General features: G+C 40.5%; 1 protein-coding gene and 1 long non-coding RNA gene across 2 annotated transcripts in view; one reads left to right on the forward strand and one right to left on the reverse strand.

Moving 5' to 3' along the window:
- The window catches only part of LOC143018552 (MAM and LDL-receptor class A domain-containing protein 2-like), a 388685-nt gene that overhangs the window by 142191 nt on the left and 226268 nt on the right, over positions 1–20226 (reverse strand). The window contains exons 103-110 of the mRNA XM_076174014.1: positions 19244–19455; positions 16834–16938; positions 13838–14011; positions 11952–12114; positions 11216–11353; positions 10353–10528; positions 5194–5359; positions 4827–5059 (exon numbers count right to left, since the gene is read on the reverse strand). Of these exons, the coding sequence (XP_076030129.1) occupies positions 4827–5059; positions 5194–5359; positions 10353–10528; positions 11216–11353; positions 11952–12114; positions 13838–14011; positions 16834–16938; positions 19244–19455 (1367 nt within the window). The remainder of the gene's footprint in view (positions 1–4826; positions 5060–5193; positions 5360–10352; positions 10529–11215; positions 11354–11951; positions 12115–13837; positions 14012–16833; positions 16939–19243; positions 19456–20226) is intronic.
- The window catches only part of LOC143018554 (uncharacterized), a 26614-nt gene continuing 18430 nt past the window's right edge, over positions 12043–20226 (forward strand). The window contains exons 1-2 of the long non-coding RNA XR_012965759.1: positions 12043–12178; positions 19269–19473. This is a non-coding gene — a long non-coding RNA (uncharacterized LOC143018554). The remainder of the gene's footprint in view (positions 12179–19268; positions 19474–20226) is intronic.

The raw sequence follows: 20226 nt of genomic DNA on the forward strand, positions 1-20226 counted from the left end.
AAACATTAAACAACCTCACCAGCCAGTTCACCATCACTGTACCTCCCTTTTTTAGACACTCTGCATGGCATCCATCTGATTCAGGTACCTTACCTGTTCTCATCATTTTAATAACTGCTTTCATATAATTTTTTTCTTATTTCTCCTCCGTTTTCCTTATTTATCACTGCTATTTTCTTAGCACTTCCCACTACAACTAACTTTCCCTCCTTATCCTCATTCACATTTAGCAACTCCCTACAATACTCTGCCCATCTTCCTCTTACTGCCTTCTCTTCCATTATCACCTCTCCATCTGCACCTTTTACCTTTTCTTTCTACTTGATTTGCCTTCCCTTCCTCTCTTAATTTCCTTCCAAAACATCTTTTAATTACTTTAAAAAATTTCTGTCATAATCTTACCCCATTTCACATTTACTCTCCTCTTTGCCTCCTTTATCATATGCTTTACTTCTCTTTTCTTTGTACTTCTCATATGATTCTCTTGTCCTATTTTGTAACCAATCTGTGAATGCTCATTTCTTCTCTTCTATAACCTTCTTTGCTTCATCATCCCACCACTCACTACCCTTCCTTCTATTTCCTCCTCCTCTCCTCCTTGTTCCACACACCATCTTTCCACACCTTGTGACTCCCTCCTTGACACATCCTCATTCTTCCTCCACTCCTAGTTCTACTTTATCCTTCACTCTTTCCCATTTTTCTCTCAGCTTCTTATTGTACTCCTCCTTTTCTTTCTTATTTAAGCAGTTTACTCTAAGCACCTCCCTACCTTCTGTCCTTTTCTTCTTTCTCCATCTGTACTCCATTTTCAACTTACCTTCCACCAAATAATGATTTGATATTCCACCATTCTCTCCCCTTAAAATGTATACATCCAAAACTCTTCCTACTCTTCCCCTGGTTACCACTATATAGTCCATTAAAGCCCTATCTACCACCTTTCCATCCATCACCCTCTCCCATGTGTATTTATGCTAGACCTTCTTCCTAAACACTGCATTTGCTAGAATCAACTCTCTTTCAAGACACATCTCCACCATCATCTCTCCACTATGATTTTTTCCTGGCACTCCACACTTCCCAACCACTCTGTCTATTGGTTCATCTCCTACCCTAGCACTGAGATCTCCCAATACCACTACATTGACATTTCTCCCTAAACCCTCTATGCACTCATTTAAATCTATTCAAATGCCTCCCTTTCCTCTATGCACTTCTCACTACCAGGCCCATACGCACTTACAAAGACCCACATCTCCTTTCCCAGTTTCACCTTCATCCACATTAACCTTGAAGAAACCTTCCACTACACTAAACATTTACCTATCTCTTGACTTACCAGTATAGCCATCCATTCTCTCCCTCATCCTCTTTTCACTCTGACACACTCCCAACTACACTCCCAAACTCAAACTCTCTCTTCCCTTTCAACTTATTTTCATTCAATGCCAACACATCCATCTCTCTTCTCACAAACATATTGCTTATCTCTTCACTTTTACTCTCAATCTGTACCACATCCATGCACATTAAAAGATCCAAACCTCTTCTAGTTCTAGCTGGAAAACTCCTACCAGACCCTCTTAAGCTTTTACTTTTTTTTTTTTTTTTTAGGAATGTCCCCTTTGGGGCTACAGAGAGTAGGATGCCTAGCCCCCTGTCTCATTTTTGTCACCTTTTACAACTCAATTGGGGACATTCAGTGATAGTATTCTTTCTCCCCTATCATATTTATCAAACACTTAAACTTAAAAACATTTGGACATTTCCTTTGTCTCTCTTATATTCTAAGTCTGATCCATACTGTAGTGTAAATCCAATAACTCCATACAAAATTCACTTTTCATTCATCCCCAAATAACAATTTATCATAACATTTCTCATTCCATCCAGTCATTTACTTATTTCCTTAAATCTATAATTCACTTCCACATCTTTTACTTCAATCAATATTATATTTGACCCCAAATACTCAAAATTCTCCATTTCCAGAGTCTCACCCTTCATAATCATATTGAACCTACCACCACCATTAATCCTTATACATCTTATCATTTTACTTTTACCCACAATCATTTGTGATCCTCTTTTCTCACAACATACATACATATACCAAGGCTTTTTCCCCCTTACAAGGGAGGTAGCCAAAAAGGGAAAGGCATAAAATCATTCCCACTCATTCCATCCCTGAATACACTCCACACCCCTCCACCCTCCCTCTTATCTTAGCACCTCCTGGATGACGGGTCATCCCTGCACCTTGTCCACTGCTCTGGGTCAGAGGCAGTGTCGCAAGACACAGCACATCCACAGCAAGGCCGCTTCATTAAATCGGCAACCCCCCCTCTCTGTCCCCCCATGCATAAAAGGAGAAGACGGGGAGAAATCATTTCAGGCTGCATCAAATTTTGCTCACACATACTACCTCACCCCCAATCCCCCCACCCATTCCACCTCATGCATCACAACATCATCCATATACAACCATTCTCCATTCACCCCTGTCTTCTGTCCTCTCCCGTCCTTCCTCAACAGACATTCCCCTCTTCCCCAATGCCCCCTTCACCCCATCCATCCACCTAATCCTAGGACGTCCCCTAATGTTCACTCCCTCCACATCTGCTTTCCATACCTCTTTTACTAGTCTTTCTTCACTCATTCTTTCCATGTGTCCAAACCATCCTAATACTCTTTCATCAACCCTATCTCCCAACTCCCTTTCCACCCCCGTTCTTCTCCTCACTTCCTCATTTCTCACTCTATCTAGCCTAGTAACCCCCATCATACTTCTCAGACACCTCATCTCAAACACATTCAAACTCCTTCTCTCTTCCTCTCTTATGTTCCATGTTTCTGCTCCATACAGTGCTGTTGACACAATCACTCCTTCATACAGTCTCCTCTTAGCATCCATTCCCAAAAGTCTATTCCTCATTACACTCTTCAATCCACCAAGGCATTTACTCGCTTCTCTCAATCTACATTCTACCTCCACCTTCACTCCACCTTTTCCTGCCACATTTGCACCCAAGTATCTAAAACTATCCACTTCCTACAGTCGCTCTCCCTTAATGCTCATTTCCAGTCTACTGCCACTTTCACCCCTTGTACATCTCATCACCTTACTTTTACCTACATTCATCTTTGGCTTTCTTCTATCACATACTCTCCCAAACTCTGCCACCAACTTCCTCAGTCCCTCCTCCGATCCTGCCACAAGCGCAGTGTCATCCGCAAACAACAGCTGGCTCACCTCCCACTTTTCTCCATTTTCTTTAACCATCTCCAGTCCCTGACCCACTACCCTTGCATTTACCTCTCGCACTACCCCATCCATGTATAAATTGAACAGCCAGGGCGACATAACGCATCCTTGATGAAGTCCCACCTTTACCTCGAACCACTCACTCTCTCCATTTCTAATCCTGACACAAGCTCTACTACTCTCATAAAAACTCTTGACAGCTCCTAGAAGCTTTCCTCCTATCCTGTATATCCGCAAAACCTCCCACAGTGCCTTTCTGTCTACCCTGTCATAAGCCTTTTCCAGGTCCATAAAGGCCCAAAAAAACATCCTTCCCCTTTCCTATAGCTTTCTCACATATTTTTCTTACTACAAAGATCTGATCTACACAACCTCTACCCGTCCTAAATCAACACTGTTCCTCACCAATTTCTCCCTCTGTTCCTCTCCTAATCCTCTCAATCAAGATCCTCCCATAAGCCTTCCCAACTACACTTAACAAGCTAATCTCTCTGAAACTACTACATTCACACTTGCCCCCTTTTCCCTTGTAAAGTGGAACTATACAGGCACTCCTCCAGTCCTCCGGCACTCTACCCTCTCTCCAGTAAACATTAAATAATCTTACCAGCCAGTCCACTATCACTGTACCTCCTTTTTTTAGACATTCTGCATAGCATCCATCCAGACCAGGTGCCTTTTCTCACAAAGTCTAACAAAATTCAGTCATCATCTGCTTTTGTTTCTCTTCAAAATCAACCATAGTACAGTGTCTTCCACTTCTCATGCCTTTCCACTGTTACCAATACATTGTACTACAACTAGGTAAGTGGCAGTGGTAAGGGCAGTGGACAGGGTGCAGGGATGACCCATCATCTAGGAGGTGCTAAGATGGGAGGGAGGGTGGAGGGGTGTGGAGTGTTTTCGGGGATGGAATGGGTGGGATTGTTTTTATGCCTTGTCCTTTTTGGCTACCTCACTGGTAAGGGGGAAAAAAGCCTTGGTATATGTATGTATGTATGTACAACTAGGTAAGTACACAAATACATACATACAAGATACAAAAATGGGTCACTATGAGCATAGCTCTTTTCCTGTATAATACAAATAGGTAAATATATATATATACCAGAGGCATAAAATCCACTCCCACCCATTCTATCCCCACATACTCCACTTCCATTCACTTCCCTCCCTCCCTCTTATCTTGGCACCTCCTTGATGATGGGTCATCCCTGCATCTTACCCACTGCCTTGGGTCAGAAGGAGTGTTGCAAGATACAACACATCTACAGCAAGGCCACTTCATTAAATCAGCAAAAAAACATAACACACACAAAAACATAAGATACAATAATCTAGTTTCTTACTAGTGAGATCCATCGAAAGACCTAAGGATCATTGCCAGCTAGTGTTAGACCCTAGGTTTTCACTTAATGAAAATTGAGCAACAGTTACCATCATATATATATATTATTGCTTCCTATACAAACAAATTCTCAAAGGTGGTTTTAGAAAGTGTGGTTAGTGGAACAGAGGCTATGTATCTCCATTAACCAAGGCATGACACTGTTCTCACCTTGCAAGAGTCACTCGTGGCAGGTGCAAAAATTGGACTTTTGATGTGCCCATATATGAGATCATAATGTTCATAGTTAACACTTTGACACATGAAGTAACCATCAACTGAGTTCATGGTATGGTCACGGAAAGGTGGGTATGAACTTGAATGAGCTTGGAGACGTTCCATGTTTACAGCTTCCCAAGAATTGCACAAATCATTCTCAAAGCTGCAGGAGGCCGGGTATTCCCCTGTAGATAATAAAGATGTTTCATTTCCTTACTAAAAATAAGTAACTCACAATCTAAAAGTACACCAATTTGTTGAGAGATAGCAGTCATGGAAGACACCTAGTCTTACTATGAAAAACTGACCCAACACTCACCACAGTCCATTTCATCACTGTAATCACCACAGTCATCTGAGAAGTCACAGAGGGCATCATTGGAAACACAGGCTTGGTTATTGCAGGTGAAGTAGTTCTCAGGTACTGTCAGGCATTTAGGGGGTTGCTCACAGCCATGCATTCTAAGGCTGTCTATGCGAATCACCTGCGTAGAATAATATCTTTAAATTAAAGGTACAGTAAGTTCTCATTAAAAACATGTTTGCCCTATCTAATTTCAGAATAATACATCCAGTTAAAGCTGTAGAGTATGTGGCTAACCTAGAATAATGCATGCACAGCCACATGTAACATATGTAATGTTCTCAGATACTAGGTGACATGTACATTTTTCTTCATTTTCTTTGACCATCTCCAATTTTGGCCCATTACCCTTGAGTTTACTTTTTGCACCCCCCTGGTGAAGTCCCATCTTTACCTCAAACCGCTCACTCTCTCCATTTCTATTTCTAAAAAATAGGCTCTAGTACTCATGTAAAAAATCTTGACTGTTATTAACAGCTTTCCTCCTATCCCATATATCTGTAATACCTCCCACAATGCCTTCCTGTCTACCATGTCAGCCACAACTACAAAATAAATGTAATCAAGACGCCGATGCTGGCATCCTCATATACTCACTCATGCCTCATGATGCCAATGTCAGCATCATCATATGGAAGGGGTTAAACTATCCCTTGGGAATTGAACCATCACAAAAGCAAAAGAAGAAAAAGAATTGGGAATACTGATAACAGACAACGTGTCACATGATAGATATATCAAGAGGATTGTGCAAGAGACATATACATACTGCTGCAGAAGATTAAAGTGACTTTTCACTATATGGATGAAGAGATAATGTAAAAGAATCATTGAAACCCTGGTCTGTCCAAGACTGGAATGTGCATCAGTGGTATGGTCTACACACAGAGAGAGGCAGAGACCAAAACTGGTCTCCAGCCTGACAGATAAGCCATATGAGGAAGGACTAGAAGCACTGGGTCCACAGTTTGTTCTAACTTTTCGAAAGAACCATGACTACACTAAATGACAACCTTGTTCCCAACAGTTTCCCCTTTTCACTTCTCACCACTGAGAAATAAATAAGTAAAAATTAACCTGTTCTCTTAGTTCCTAAACCTATTCATAACTTTACCAAAATACTAATTCTCTCTTATTTCTCAATGACATTTGTTTTGTCCTCCTTTGATCTGTATCTCTATATTAAGTGCTACACTTCTAAAGGAACTGGTAACTTCTCATTGAGTTATTGAAAGAGATCTGTCAACAAATTTTGTGTTTAGTTCAAATTTCTTCAACTCTCATTATCTAAATTAAGATAGCTTTCTACTTACTTATCTATATATTTTGTCCACTCTCATTAACTAAATTAACACACAATAGCCTCTCTAGGTCTAGGTACACACAGTCCACCCACTCCTCTCTCTCTTGCAGCATATCAATCATTTTTGAGTAAAAGCCTAAAAGGTTCAACACACATGACCTTCCAGATCCGTATCCAAACTGACTGCCTGTCAGAATGTTCATCTCTTCAAGATATTTGATATATCAATCTTTCACAATCCATTTCCATAATTTCACTATTGTGCTGCTCAATGTCCCCTTGTAAATTGGTACCACATTAGCATTTTTTCAAGCAAGCAGCACTTTTCTGTCAGTTGTTCCTCACATTCTTTAAGTATCCAGTTTGAGATCCCATCCAGTCCTGAAGTTTTTGTCACATCTAATGATCCCAAAAGATTGAGCAATTCCCTCACTTCAACATTTATATTTTCCAAACCTGAATTCTTGCTCTCTTTGGTTTCCTTAAAAAAAATTGCTCTCCTTTGTTAAGACAGACTGGAAACTTTCATTTATTATTTCTGAAGTACCCCTGGTGTCAATGAGTACACACATTCATATGCCAAGGCTTTTCCCCCCTTCCAAGGGAGGTAGCCAAAAAGGGAAAGGCATAAAAACACTCCCACCCATTTCATCCCTAAATACACTCCACCCCCCTCCCACCCTCCCTCTCATCTGAGCACCTCCTGGATGACGGGTCATCCCTGCACCCTGCCCACCGCCCTGGGTCAGAAACAGTGTCGCAAGACACAGCACATCCACAGCAAGGCCGCTTCATTTAATTGGCAACCCCCCCTCTCCGTCCCCCCTTGCATATGTGTCAATGAGTGATAGAAGAAAATGAATACCCTCATAGGCTCCTCACAAAGGGCCTCTATTCAGAAATGTTATAATAACCTAAATGTAATCACCTGTTATATACATTTCACTGTAACATATAGATCAAATTTGCAGAGACAGGTATGCCAATCTTTGGCATGGGGTAATGTTTTTTGGGCTTCCATAGATTTGGAAGAGGTTGTTGTTGTTGTTGTCGTTCCCTAGACTGTCTGTCCGAGCAGTCCCGTCTCCCCAAGGAAGGCCACAGCCGAAACTGGGTTTTCCCACAAATCCTTTATAGAGTGTATGTTGTGTTGTTTGCGTGCATGATTGTGTATAATGCAGTCTTCCATTATGTGTTGTATGGTATGGGGTGAAGTGTTACATCCTGGGCAGCTGTTCACAACACGGTCGTCCAGCCTCTTCTGGTAGCTTAGAAGAAGAGGCTGGACGAAGAAGAGGTATATGATAGGGCTGTCAGAGAATCATTATGAGATGTGTTGTAGATACATGGGATGGAGGAAAGTCTTTAGAGAGTGGGCAGAAATTTTCATATGGGTAGTAAAGCTTTTATGGATCTGGAAAAGGCTTATGACAGGGTAGACAGAAAGGCACTGTGGGAGGTTATGCAGATTTATGGGATAGGAGGAAAGCTTCTAGGAGCTGTCAAGAGTTTTTATGAGAGTAGTAGAGCTTGTGTCAGGATTAGAAATGGAGAGAGTGAGTGGTTTGAGGTAAAGGTGGGACTTCGTCAAGGATGCGTTATGTCGCCCTGGCTGTTCAACTTATACATGGATGGGGTGGTGCGAGAGGTGAATGCTAGGGTAGTGGGTCAGGGATTGGAGATGGTTAAAGAAAATGGAGAAAAGTGGGAGGTGAGCCAGCTGTTGTTTGCAGATGACACTGCGCTTGTGGCAGGGTCAGAGGAGGGACTGAGGAAACTCGTGGCAGAGTTTGGGAGAGTATGTGATAGAAGAAAGCTAAAGATAAATGAAGGTAAAAGTAAGGTGATGAGATGTACAAGGGGTGAAGGTGGCAGTAGACTGGAAGTGAACATTAAGGGAGAGCGACTGGAGGAAGTGGATAGTTTTAGATACTTGGGTGCAAGTGTAGCAGGAAAAGGTGGAGTGAAGGTGGAGGTAGAATGTAGATTGAGAGAAGCGAGTAAATGCCTTGGTGGATTAAAGAGTGTAATGAGGAATAGACATTTGGGAATGGATGCTAAGAGGAGACTGTATGAAGGAGTGATTGTGCCAACAGCACTGTATGGGGCAGAAACGTGGAACATAAGAGAAGAAGAGAGAAGGAGTTTGAATGTGTTTGAGATGAGGTGTCTGAGAAGTATGGTGGGGGTTACTAGGCTGGATAGAGTGAGAAATGAGGAGGTGAGGAGGAGAACAGGGGTGAAAAAGGAGCTGGGAGATAGGGTTGATGAAAGAATATTAGGATGGTTTGGACACATGGAAAGAATGAGTGAAGAAAGACTAGTAAAAGAGGTATGGAAGGCAGATGTGGAGGGAGTGAACATGAGGGGACGTCCTAGGATGAGGTGGATGGATGGGGTGAAGGGGGCTTTGGGGAAGAGGGGAATGTCTGTTGAGGAAGGAAGGGAGAGGACGGAAGACAGAGGTGAGTGGAGAATGGTTGTATATGGATGATGTTGTGATTGCATGAGGAGGAATGGGCAGGGGGGTGGGGGGTGGGGTAGTATGTGTGAGTAAATTTTGACGCAGCCCAAAGGGATTTTCTCCCCGTCCTCTCCTTATATGCAAGGGGGGACGGAGAGGGGGGGTCGCCGATTAAATGAAGCGGCCTTGCTGTGGGTGTGCTGTGTCTTGCGACACTGCTTCTGACCCAGGGCGGTGGGCAGGGTGCAGGGATGACCCGTCATCCAGGAGGTGCTCAGATGAGAGGGAGGGTGGGATGGGTGTGGAGTGTATGTAGGGATGAAATGGGTGGGAGTGTTTTTATGCCTTTCCCTTTTTGGCTACCTCCCTTGTAAGGGGGAAAAAGCCTTGGTATATGTATGTATGTAGTAAAGCTTGTGTGAGGGTGGGGAATAGAGAGAGTGAGTGGTTTGAGGTGAAGATGGATCTGTGCCTGGGTTGTGTAATGTCACTATAGCTGTTCAACATGTAAAGGGATGGGGTGGTGAGAGAGGTAATTATACTTATTCTTGACTGCTGTGGTGTTGACAAAAAATGTATCTACCTAGTTTACCTACTTGTATTTTATGGGCCTGGAGCTATGCTGGTTATGACCCGTCTTTGTATCTCTCTACATCTAGTTTGCTTTTGAATTTGTGTATATTTCTGGCATTAACTGTTTCGCTGTTCAATTTGTTCCAGATGTCAATCACTCTGTGTGGGAAACTGTTATTTTTCAGGTTTCTTCTATAGCTGTCTTTCTTTAGTTTCTTTGCATGTCCTCTTGTTTCTCTTTTGTCCCATTTTCATAGGTCATCACTATCAAGAACTTCCATTCCTATAATAATTCTAAAGATGGTCAACGAATCGCCTCTCTCCCTTCTCTGTTCTAGTGTTATCAGTTGTAATTTCTCCAATCTTTGTTCATATATTAAATTTGATATTGTAGGTGCCATCTTGGTCACCACTCTCTGGATTCTTTCTAATTTTTTTATGTTTTTCTTTGTGATAGGTGCCAACAATGATGCAGCATATTCTAGTTTCAGTCTTATTAATGCAACAATTAGTTTCTTAACCATCTCCTCATGTGGGCATGTCTATATGAATATACCACATTTCACTTATCTAGGTAAATAATATAACATCTATAAGATTGTGTTGTTTGGATCACATAGCTGGAGTGTTAATGGTTGTTGTTGTTGTTCCCTAGACTGGTCGAGCAGTCTCGTGTGAATGGTCTGTTGGAGTGGTGTTAGTGGGAAAGGATGGAGAGGCTGTGCTGATGTAGAACATATGGATAGAGAACAAATGAAAAGCAACAAGACTCACAGCATCATCATTGGCCATGGGATTGGCTACAATAAGGAGTTTGTAGGTGGAGACAATGCGGCCAACATAGACTTCCAGTGTCTCCCACTCTGTTACGTTGAAACCAGTTGAGGATACCACTGCTGCAATTGTCACATCACTGCCCCCATGCTCAAATGCAATTTCTAAGCTTGGCACTAAAATTGTGGGAGAATGAAAAGGAAAAATGAATAAGTAAACAGGAACATCTGTTACAATAGAAATACACAGAACACTCAACAGATTAGTAAAAGAAAGCAGTAAGTGACTAATTAACCAAATAATCTTACTGCAACTACCAAATTATAAAATGTCAAACACTATTACAGAAAACTGAAAATTATGAATAAAAGGAGAAAGTTGTACTAGGATATTACAAAACTAAGATATATCTTTAAAAACTATATGTTCTTTAATCATCCAATCATATCATTAAAAAAGAGAAATCCCTTTGAGCTGTATCAAAAAAATCATTCATACATAACCACTCCCTAATCCCCCATCCCCTCCCTACCATTATAAAATGCAGTAAAGGATCAATCAAGCAAAGCTCAATTTGTACCTTATTGTTTAGATGTGAGTTTTCCTCATGGGAATAGAATTGACTGATGGGGGCTATAATAATTACTAAAACTATATAAGGCATACTCCCTCAAATTCTCTGCTTCAAAAACTCCTCCATAAGGAGATGTTCTCCTAGCCTCCTCTAAAAAGGGAGTGCATGATGTTAAACCAAATAAAATCAACCATAAAATGAAGCAAAAGGGTTAATCAAAATAGGTTCAAGATGTGCTTCACCCTTTCTTTCCAGAGGGGTTTCCCATTTCTATTATTTCCATTCTTACATGGTGCTCTGGGTGCTGTGAGGATGAAATTCAAGGTGACAGAGCAAGTGTGATGGGTAGGCTGGAGTGGCCTTGTCAGGAGCCTGGCTTTATTTGGGATGATGCCCTCCTTCCTTTCAATACCAATATAGAGGATATCTGCGGGTGAAAATATGATATATGAGGGTAGTGCAAGTGCTCTCAAGTGAGAACAGAGACAAGGACTTAATCTGTACTGATTAATCTGGTAAAAAATTTAATTTGTTTGGATGCATCTGGATATATTAACTAGAAGGAACTGAGGGTGATAAGTGATCATGGAGCATCCAAATAAAATTGGAGTCACTCTCTCAATATCTAATCTATGAACTCAGAAACTTTGTTTGTAGTTCCAAGAAGAGGCTTCTCCCATTTAAACTCTATTGAAAGAGATTCCCTTCACACTTAGCCTATTATCAGTTATCATGTGTTCACTGATATGATAAGGTGTTGAGGGCTAACAAAAATACTTGTATATACAGGTTAATGTAAAATTATGCAGAACAGTGAACTAAACTGTTTTAATATAAGCTTAATGAGGGACAAGACTGAATTCTAATTACTTAGGACTCTGTTCCTTTTATTAGTAGTCATGTACAACTAAGAGTTAATTTAACTGATTACTATAAATTTTGCAATTAATTTCAATGACTTTTGACTGCATCTTCATGGAGGTAGTGTCATCAACAACCAATTTACTGCTTAAATATGTATGCACCTTTTCTCAGGGTTGGCAGAGTGATGCTGCCAAGCTGCCACCAGTAGCGGTTCTGATCATCAGAAGCCTCAAGGTCTGTCCAACCACACATGGTGCTGAAGGTGCAGGTGCCGCAGCTGTCTTCATCCATAGCACTTATGCACTGCATTTCATAGTCACACACCTGTAGTAAAGTGGGAAGTATGTGAATGTTGAAAAATAATTTTGCATTCATCAAAACTGTGCAGGTGACTATGCACAATATATACTTGTTTACGTACATGTATATACATATCTATATATCAAGAGCCTTCTTTCCCTTTATAAGAGAGGTAGTCACAAACATATATAAATATATTCATACAAAAGGTCTTTTCCCTCTTATAAAGGGGTAAAGTCAAGTCAAAGCATACACCCACCAACACTCACCCAACATCCATCCAAAAATCCATTCACTGTCCCTCCCATCTTAACACCTCATGGACAAAGGGCCATCCCTGTCCCTTACCACACTCCTCAGACCAAAGGCAATGCAACAAGATACATAACTTCCACAGCAGGGTTTGACATCTAAAGCTGGCTTACACCCACAGCCTTATTATGTGGTGACCACCCTCATGCATCAAAAAATTAATGGAGCAGAGAAAAAAACATCCCTTTAGGCCAAGGGGTACGAAAGCTTGAACCTGGAGGTACGAGACATGATAGCCAGTGCAATGGTACTGTATATTTATAATGAGAAAGCAAAGCAAGGTTTGTATCACTAATCCTTTTCATATGTTTACATGGTATTTGTATTGGATGGGGTTACAAGAAAATTTACTGAAATATCAAGGCTAAGGGCACTGAAAAAGGTTAAGAACTCTTGCTTTAGACTATGTCATTTCTTCATTCATTTACACCCACGCTCCATCTATTTACATAATTTGCACTCTCTGCCTTACTTGACAGACATTCCTCTTGGACCCAAAGCCTCCTTTGCCCTATCTATCCACTTCATTCTTGGTCTTCCCCTGCAGTTCACTCCATCCACTTCTGCTTTCCACACTACTTTTTTTGCTAGTTACTCTTTATTCGTTCTTTCCATACACCCCAAACCATCTCAGCATTCTATAATCAAGGTTATCTGCCAGCCCTCTTTGGATTGATCAACGAATCCTGAGATGATTTGAACATATGGAGAGAAGAATGAAGGAAAATGAATAAAATGGGTGAGGAAAGAGAAAGTGGATGAAGTAAACTTGAGGGAAAGACCAAGAATAGGGGAGATGGTCAGAGAGAAGGAGGCAATGGATGCAAGTCTGTTGAACAAGACAGGGAGAATGCAAAAGATAACAGTAAATGGAGAATAGCTGTAAACGGATAAGGAAATGAAGCAACTTGAAGAAATGTTTTTTGTCTGCTCCATAAATGTGTAGAATATGTGTAGAATATAAAAATATTCTATGTGTAGAATATGTGTATATCAATATTATATACATATAACAAAAGTTTTTTCCCTTTTACAAGGGAGGTAGCCAAAGTCAAAAGGCATAATTCCCCTCTCACCCTTTTCATCTCCATATATTCTACTCCCCATTCACCACCTGTCCCTCCCTCCCACCCTCTTTTCTTGGCTCCTCCTGGATGATGAGTCATCCCTGCATCTTACCCACTGCCCTGGGTCAAAAGCAATGTAGCAAGACACAGCACATCCATAGCAAGGCTGCTTCATTTAATCGGCAACCCTCTCTCTCTGTCCCCATATGCAAAAAAAGAGAAGATAGAGAGAAATCCCTTCCGGCTGCATCAAAATATCATTCACACATAACCACTCCCCAACCCCCCATCCCTCACCCATGGACGATAATATCATATAACATAACATAACATAATAATGTAATTCTATGTGTAACATATCAAAATACCTTAGATTGTGGAACTGTCTGTCCATTGCCACAGTTGAAGTCTGGGATAGTGGAGTCATTGAAACAAGGACCATAGTAAAACTCAATATCATCTACAGCTATCAAATTGCTATAGGACTGAACTCCTTCTGCTACAATCTCTATCCAGCTGATTTGAGAAGCTGGGAAGTTAGTCTGAAAATATGATTACAAAAATTATCTTATTAGGGAATTCATTATGAATACAAGTATTCTAAACTGTTCAATATTACTATGATACTATTTTTACATCTTTATTACAGAACCAGACACTGCCAAAAGTAGGTGAAAAAATAGGCATTTCAAAAAGAATACAGTTACCTAATTCATCACTTACCAATTGTGTACCTCCCTCTCTCCCTCACAATCTTACCACTCCTAATACTCTACCCACCATGAACCAAATCTTAAATTAACCCTACCCTATCACTTTTATTTCACTCAATACTAACACATCCATCTTCCTTCTCACAAACTTAATACCAATATCTTCCCATTTACTTTTATCAATACCATTTCCACATATAATTAATAACCAAATTACTAATGTTCTAGTTGGAGTCCTAGACTCCTGACTGTCCCGTTTAGCCACCTTCTGCTATGTGTATAGGAACATGGTGGTAGCATATTCCCCCCCTCCCCACAACTACAGGGAGATCAAAGAAGGATGAGGTAGATTTATAGAAGTGGTGCAGAATAGGTTCAAGGGAACAGCAACAATACATGAGCATCTAATCATTCCTTCATGGAGATTTTACTCTGACACAGACAAATGATGATTGCTTTACTCTGTTTGAGTGCTCCAAAAACAGTCCTTAAATTACTAACTGCATATTATCATGCAGTCAATACCCCGGTATAATCTTTTAGAAATATCAAGTGGTAAGTCATATGCACCCATTAATGAAATTCTTAGAATACATACATACATATACCAAGGCTTTTTCCCCCTTTCAAGACACAGCACATCCACAGCAAGGTCGCTTCATTTAATCGGCGACCCCCCCTCTCCGTCCCCCCTTGCATTTAAGGAGAGGACGGGGAGAAATCCCTTCAGGCTGCGTCAAAATTTGCTCTCACACACTACCTCACTCCCCACCCCCCTGCCCATTCCTCCTCATGCAATCACATCATCCATATACAACCATTCTCCACTCACCTCTGTCTTCCGTCCTCTCCTGTCCTTCCTCAACAGACATTCCCCTCTTCCCCAAAGCCCCCTTCACCCCATCCATCCACCTCATCCTAGGACGTCCCCTCATGTTCACTCCTCCACATCTGCCTTCCATACTTCTTTTACTAGTCTTTCTTCACTCATTCTTTCCATGTGTCCAAACCATCCTAATATTCTTTCATCAACCCTATCTCCCAGCTCCTTTTCCACCCATTTTCTCCTCCTCACCTCCTCATTTCTCACTCTATCTAGCCTAGTAACCCCCACCATACTTCTCAGACACCTCATCTCAAACACATTCAAACTCTTTCTCTCTTCTTCTCTTATGTTCCAAGTTTCTGCCCCATACAGTGCTGTTGGCACAATCACTCCTTCATACTGTCTCCTCTTCGCATCCATTCCTAAATGTCTATTCCTCATTACACTCTTTAATCCACCAAGGCATTTACTCGCTTCTCTCAATCTACATTCTACCTCCACCTTCACTCCACCCTTTCCTGCCACATTTGCACCCAAGTATCTAAAACTATCCACTTCCTCCAGTTGCTCTCCCTTAATGTTCACTTCCAGTCTACTGCCACTTTCACCCCTTGTACATCTCATCACCTTACTTTTACCCACATTTATCTTTAGCTTTCTTCTATCACATACTCTCCCAAACTCTGCCACCAATTTCCTCAATCCCTCCTCCGATCCTGCCACAAGCGCAGTGTCATCCGCAAACAACAGCTGGCTCACCTCCCACTTTTCTCCATTTTCTTTAACAATCTCCAATCCCTGACCTACTACCCTTACATTCACCTCTCGCACCACCCCCATCCATGTATAAGTTGAACAGCCAGGGCGACATAACGCATCCTTGACGAAGTCCCACCTTTACCTCAAACCACTCACTCTCTCCATTTCCAATCCTGACACAAGCTCTACTACTCTCATAAAAACTCTTGACAGCTCCCAAAAGCTTTCCTCCTATCCCATAAATCTGCATAACCTCCCACAGTGCCTTTCTGTCTATCCTATCATAAGCCTTTTCCAGATCCATAAAAGCCCAAAAAACATCCTTCCCCTTTCCTATAGCTTTCTCACATATCTGTCTTACCACAAAAATCTGATCTACACAACCTCTACCTGTCCTAAATCAACACTGTTCCTCACCAATTACTCCCTCTGTTCCTCTCCTAATCCTCTCAATCAAGATCCTCCCATAAGCCTTCCCAACTACACTCAACAAGCTAATCCCTCTGAAACTACTTCATTCACACTTGTCCCCTTTTCCCTTGTAAAGAGGAACTATACAAGCACTCCTCCAGTCCTCCGGTACTCTACCTTCTCTCCAGCAAACATTAAATAACCTCACCAACCAGTCCACCATCACTTGACCTCCCTTTTTCAGACATTCTGCATGGCATCCATCCTGTCCAGGTGCCTTACCTGCTTTCATCATCTTAACAACTGCCTTCACCTCAACCTTCCTTATTTCTCCTCCATTCTCCTCACTCATCACTCTCATTTTCTTTGTATTTCCCACTGCAGCTATCTTTCCTTCCCTATCCTCCTTCACATTTAACAACTTCCTAAAATATTCTGCCCATCTTCCCCTTACTGCCTTCTCTTCCATTATCATCTCTCCATCTGCACCTTTTACCTTTCCTTCCCTACTTGATTCACCTCCTCTTCCTCTCTTAAATTCTTAGAATAACTGAAAAATATTATCTAACATGGTCTTTATATTTACAACAATCATTATAAATTGTACATTGATGGTTCAAGCATATAAAACTGAAAAGGTCTTGAAGGAACTCACAATAAACTGGTGCCACTGAATACCCTTGCTTCCTGAGGTATGGAAAAGCTGGTCGACTGGGTTGTCAACCATTGGGTAGATCCTATTAACTGTGAAGGTGCCAACCTGATAATGAGGAAAAACAACATATGAGTGTCTCATAACTTCAAGACTTTTATCAATTGATAAAACATGAATACATTTTTTTATATACCAATGACCTTCAGCTCAATGGGTTGGCCAAATTTGACAGAGAAGGTTTCTTAATTCGGGACAGGAGGTCATCACGGGGTCATGAGAGCAAGCTGAAGAAAATATATGTCTGAAGGATATGAAGAAATAGTTTCCTTTACAGACATGTAAACCACTGGAATTGCCTAGAAACCATACATGAATTTAAAATTAAATATAATAATTGAATCTATTTTCCCTAAAAAAGTGTAGACTCAGGAGTGATTTGACACAAGTCTTTAAGATTCTAAAGGGAACTGACAACATAACAAAAATGACAAAATTCTCACATAGGATGTGATTCAGACAAGAAATAATGGTCTCAAACTGTCAGGAGGTAGTTTTAATTTAGAAGTGGGTAGAAATAACTTCACCAATCGTGTAGCACATGAATAGAATAAACTTCCTGCAGAGGCAGAGCAATGTATTATTTTGAAATTTTAAGATTCATTTACATGAACACCTAAGCAAAATGCTGTAATGCCTGCTATTTATTTTATTTTATTTATCTACTATAATTTATTATCATTCATAGTTTTTTTTATGTAATTAGTTATGATGGGTGAGATACAGAGTGATTGTCATCCAGGAGGAGCCAAGATGAGAGGGATGGAGGGGTGGTGGGAGTGGAATAGGTGGGGATGAAATGGGTGGGAGTGGAATTATGCCTTTTGACTCTGGCTACCTCCTTGTTATGGGGGAAGAGCCTTTGGTATATATATGCATGTATGTATTATTATTTATCTATTTATCTTTTATTATTTATTTTTTATTTATAATTCTTTACTTGACTTTATTATTTATCATTATCTATTCTATTTATCTATTTTATATATATATATATATATATATATATATATATATATATATATATACATATATGTATATGTGTATATATATACATATATATACATATATATATATGTGTATATATATATATATATATATATATAGATAAATAAATATATATATATATATATATATATATATATATATATGTATATATATATATATATATTTTTTTTTTGCATCCGACCTAGTTATGAACCTAAATGTCTCCTGTCAGCATACTCTTCCTTTGTTATCCTTTGTAATCCTTTGAAAAGAGACATGCTGTATTTCCCTTAACTTTTCACACAGGAGAAATGACAATTGGTAACTGCTCCCCAACTCCTCCTACTATAAACTAGTAACATAGAAACTAATACAATACAAACATCAGTCCAAAGCTTCTCAGAGAGATCTATGAGAGGGCACTAAGGAGTCTAGCCTCATGTTGTAGGGATGTGGATTTCCAATCAGTAAAATTTAAGGCAACAACAACCATCTATATACCAAGAGCTTCTTCCCCTTTATAAAGGAGGTAGACAAGTCAAAAGCACACATCCATTCCACTTCTATCAATTACCCTTGTTTCTCTCTTATCTTGTTCCTCATGGGTACAACAACAACAACTATTATTATTATTACTACTACCCATGACATTCAGCACAATGGGGTGGCCAAATTTGACAGAGATGGTTTCCTAACTGTCACAATGGCAGTCCACACCTTGCCACCTCTGAATTGGACCAAGGGCATGGTTCATTAAATTTCATACTACAAAAGGCCTCTGTAATGGATACCATCCTAGCCTCCTGATAGGAGAAGTTTGCAACATTAAACCAAATCACATAATTATTATTATTGTTGTTGTTGCTGCTATTACCAGAAGGGAGAAGACAGAAGATATGGGTGAGTGGAGAATGGTTGTGTATGAATGATGCTGTGATGCAAGGAAGGGAGTGGATGGGGGAGTGAGGGAATGTGTGTGAATGATATTTTGATGCAGCCCAAAGGGATTTCTCCCCATCCTCTCTTTTTCTGCGTGAGGGGACGGAGAGGGGGGGTTGCCAATGAAATGAAGTAGCCTTGCTTTGGATGTGCTGTGTCTTACTGCACTGCTTCTGACCAAGGGCAGTGGGCAAGATGCAGGGATGACCCATCATCCAGGAGGAGCCAAGAAAAGAAGGGGGTAGGGTGGTGAATGGGAGTGGAGCATGTGGGGATGAAATAGGTGGAAGTGGATTTATGCCTTTAACTTTGGCTACCTCTCTTGTAAGGGGGAAAAAGCCCTTGTTATATGTATGTATCATTATTAATATGCTTGCTGGCCAAGTATCCATTATCATCATCATCAAATCATTATTACTGACTTTACCTTATCACCCATCATGTGATACCAGAGAGAGAAACATCCATCCATCCTTGCTGAAAAGCCTTCAGAAATGTAACGAGCCACTTGCTGAGCCAAATCCAAATCTTGACCATCATCATAGAAGAGATATGAACCATACGGAGTATTGGTGGTGTGGTCAGCGAATGGGGCAGAGGTGATGGAGGAACTATGGGACTCATCATCCACTACTCTACCTGAAATTGGATTGGAAGGTAATGTGTCATCCCATTATGCATGAAAGTATAAGAAAAAAGTTCTTCTGTTCTATTCAGCTGAGGGAAAAACCCTCAGCTGCAAAATGGTTTCACAGCTGGTAATTGAACATAAGTTTTTTGCGAACACATCGTTAACAAAAGGATTATTTCAAAACAGATATTCTCTCTGCGGCTAGAAAGACAAATAGGACCAAGGTAAAAAAAAATTAAACTTATATCACATTACAATTACAAAGAATGAACATGGAAAGACAGGCAAAAAATTGCAAAAAGCAGATGTGGATGGAGAGAACTTGTGAAGTAGAACAAGAATGAGATGGATGGATAGCGTAAAAGGAATGAAGAATGTCTATGAAGCAGGATAGAAAGAGTGCAAAAGATAGGAGTGAATGGATGACAGTGAGTGGATGAATGAATAATGTTGCCTTAAGTCATGTTTCTCTTGTCTGCTCTGAGTGGATGAGGAAGGTGGTCACCATGTAATCAAGCAGTGGAAATAAATCAGCTTTGCTGTTGGCCCCTGCTGTGGAAGTGTTGTGTCTTGCTGCACTGCATTCAAACTGAGCATTATTGAGGGAGACAGGGATGATTTTTCACCCATGAAGTGATGTGTTGGAAAGGGTGTTGGACAAAGGTCAATTTTAGAGTATGGGAAATACATAAATGTCTGTATGGAAATAACTTGTTTTATGCAGTCAATATGGTCTTCAGTGACACCCTTATGGACCACAGTTACACACCATTCTTCAA

The sequence above is a fragment of the Oratosquilla oratoria genome, chromosome 35 (assembly GCF_046742065.1).
Source record: "Oratosquilla oratoria isolate Oo_2021 chromosome 35, ASM4674206v1, whole genome shotgun sequence".
In the NCBI taxonomy this organism is placed as follows: Eukaryota; Metazoa; Arthropoda; class Malacostraca; order Stomatopoda; family Squillidae; genus Oratosquilla; species Oratosquilla oratoria.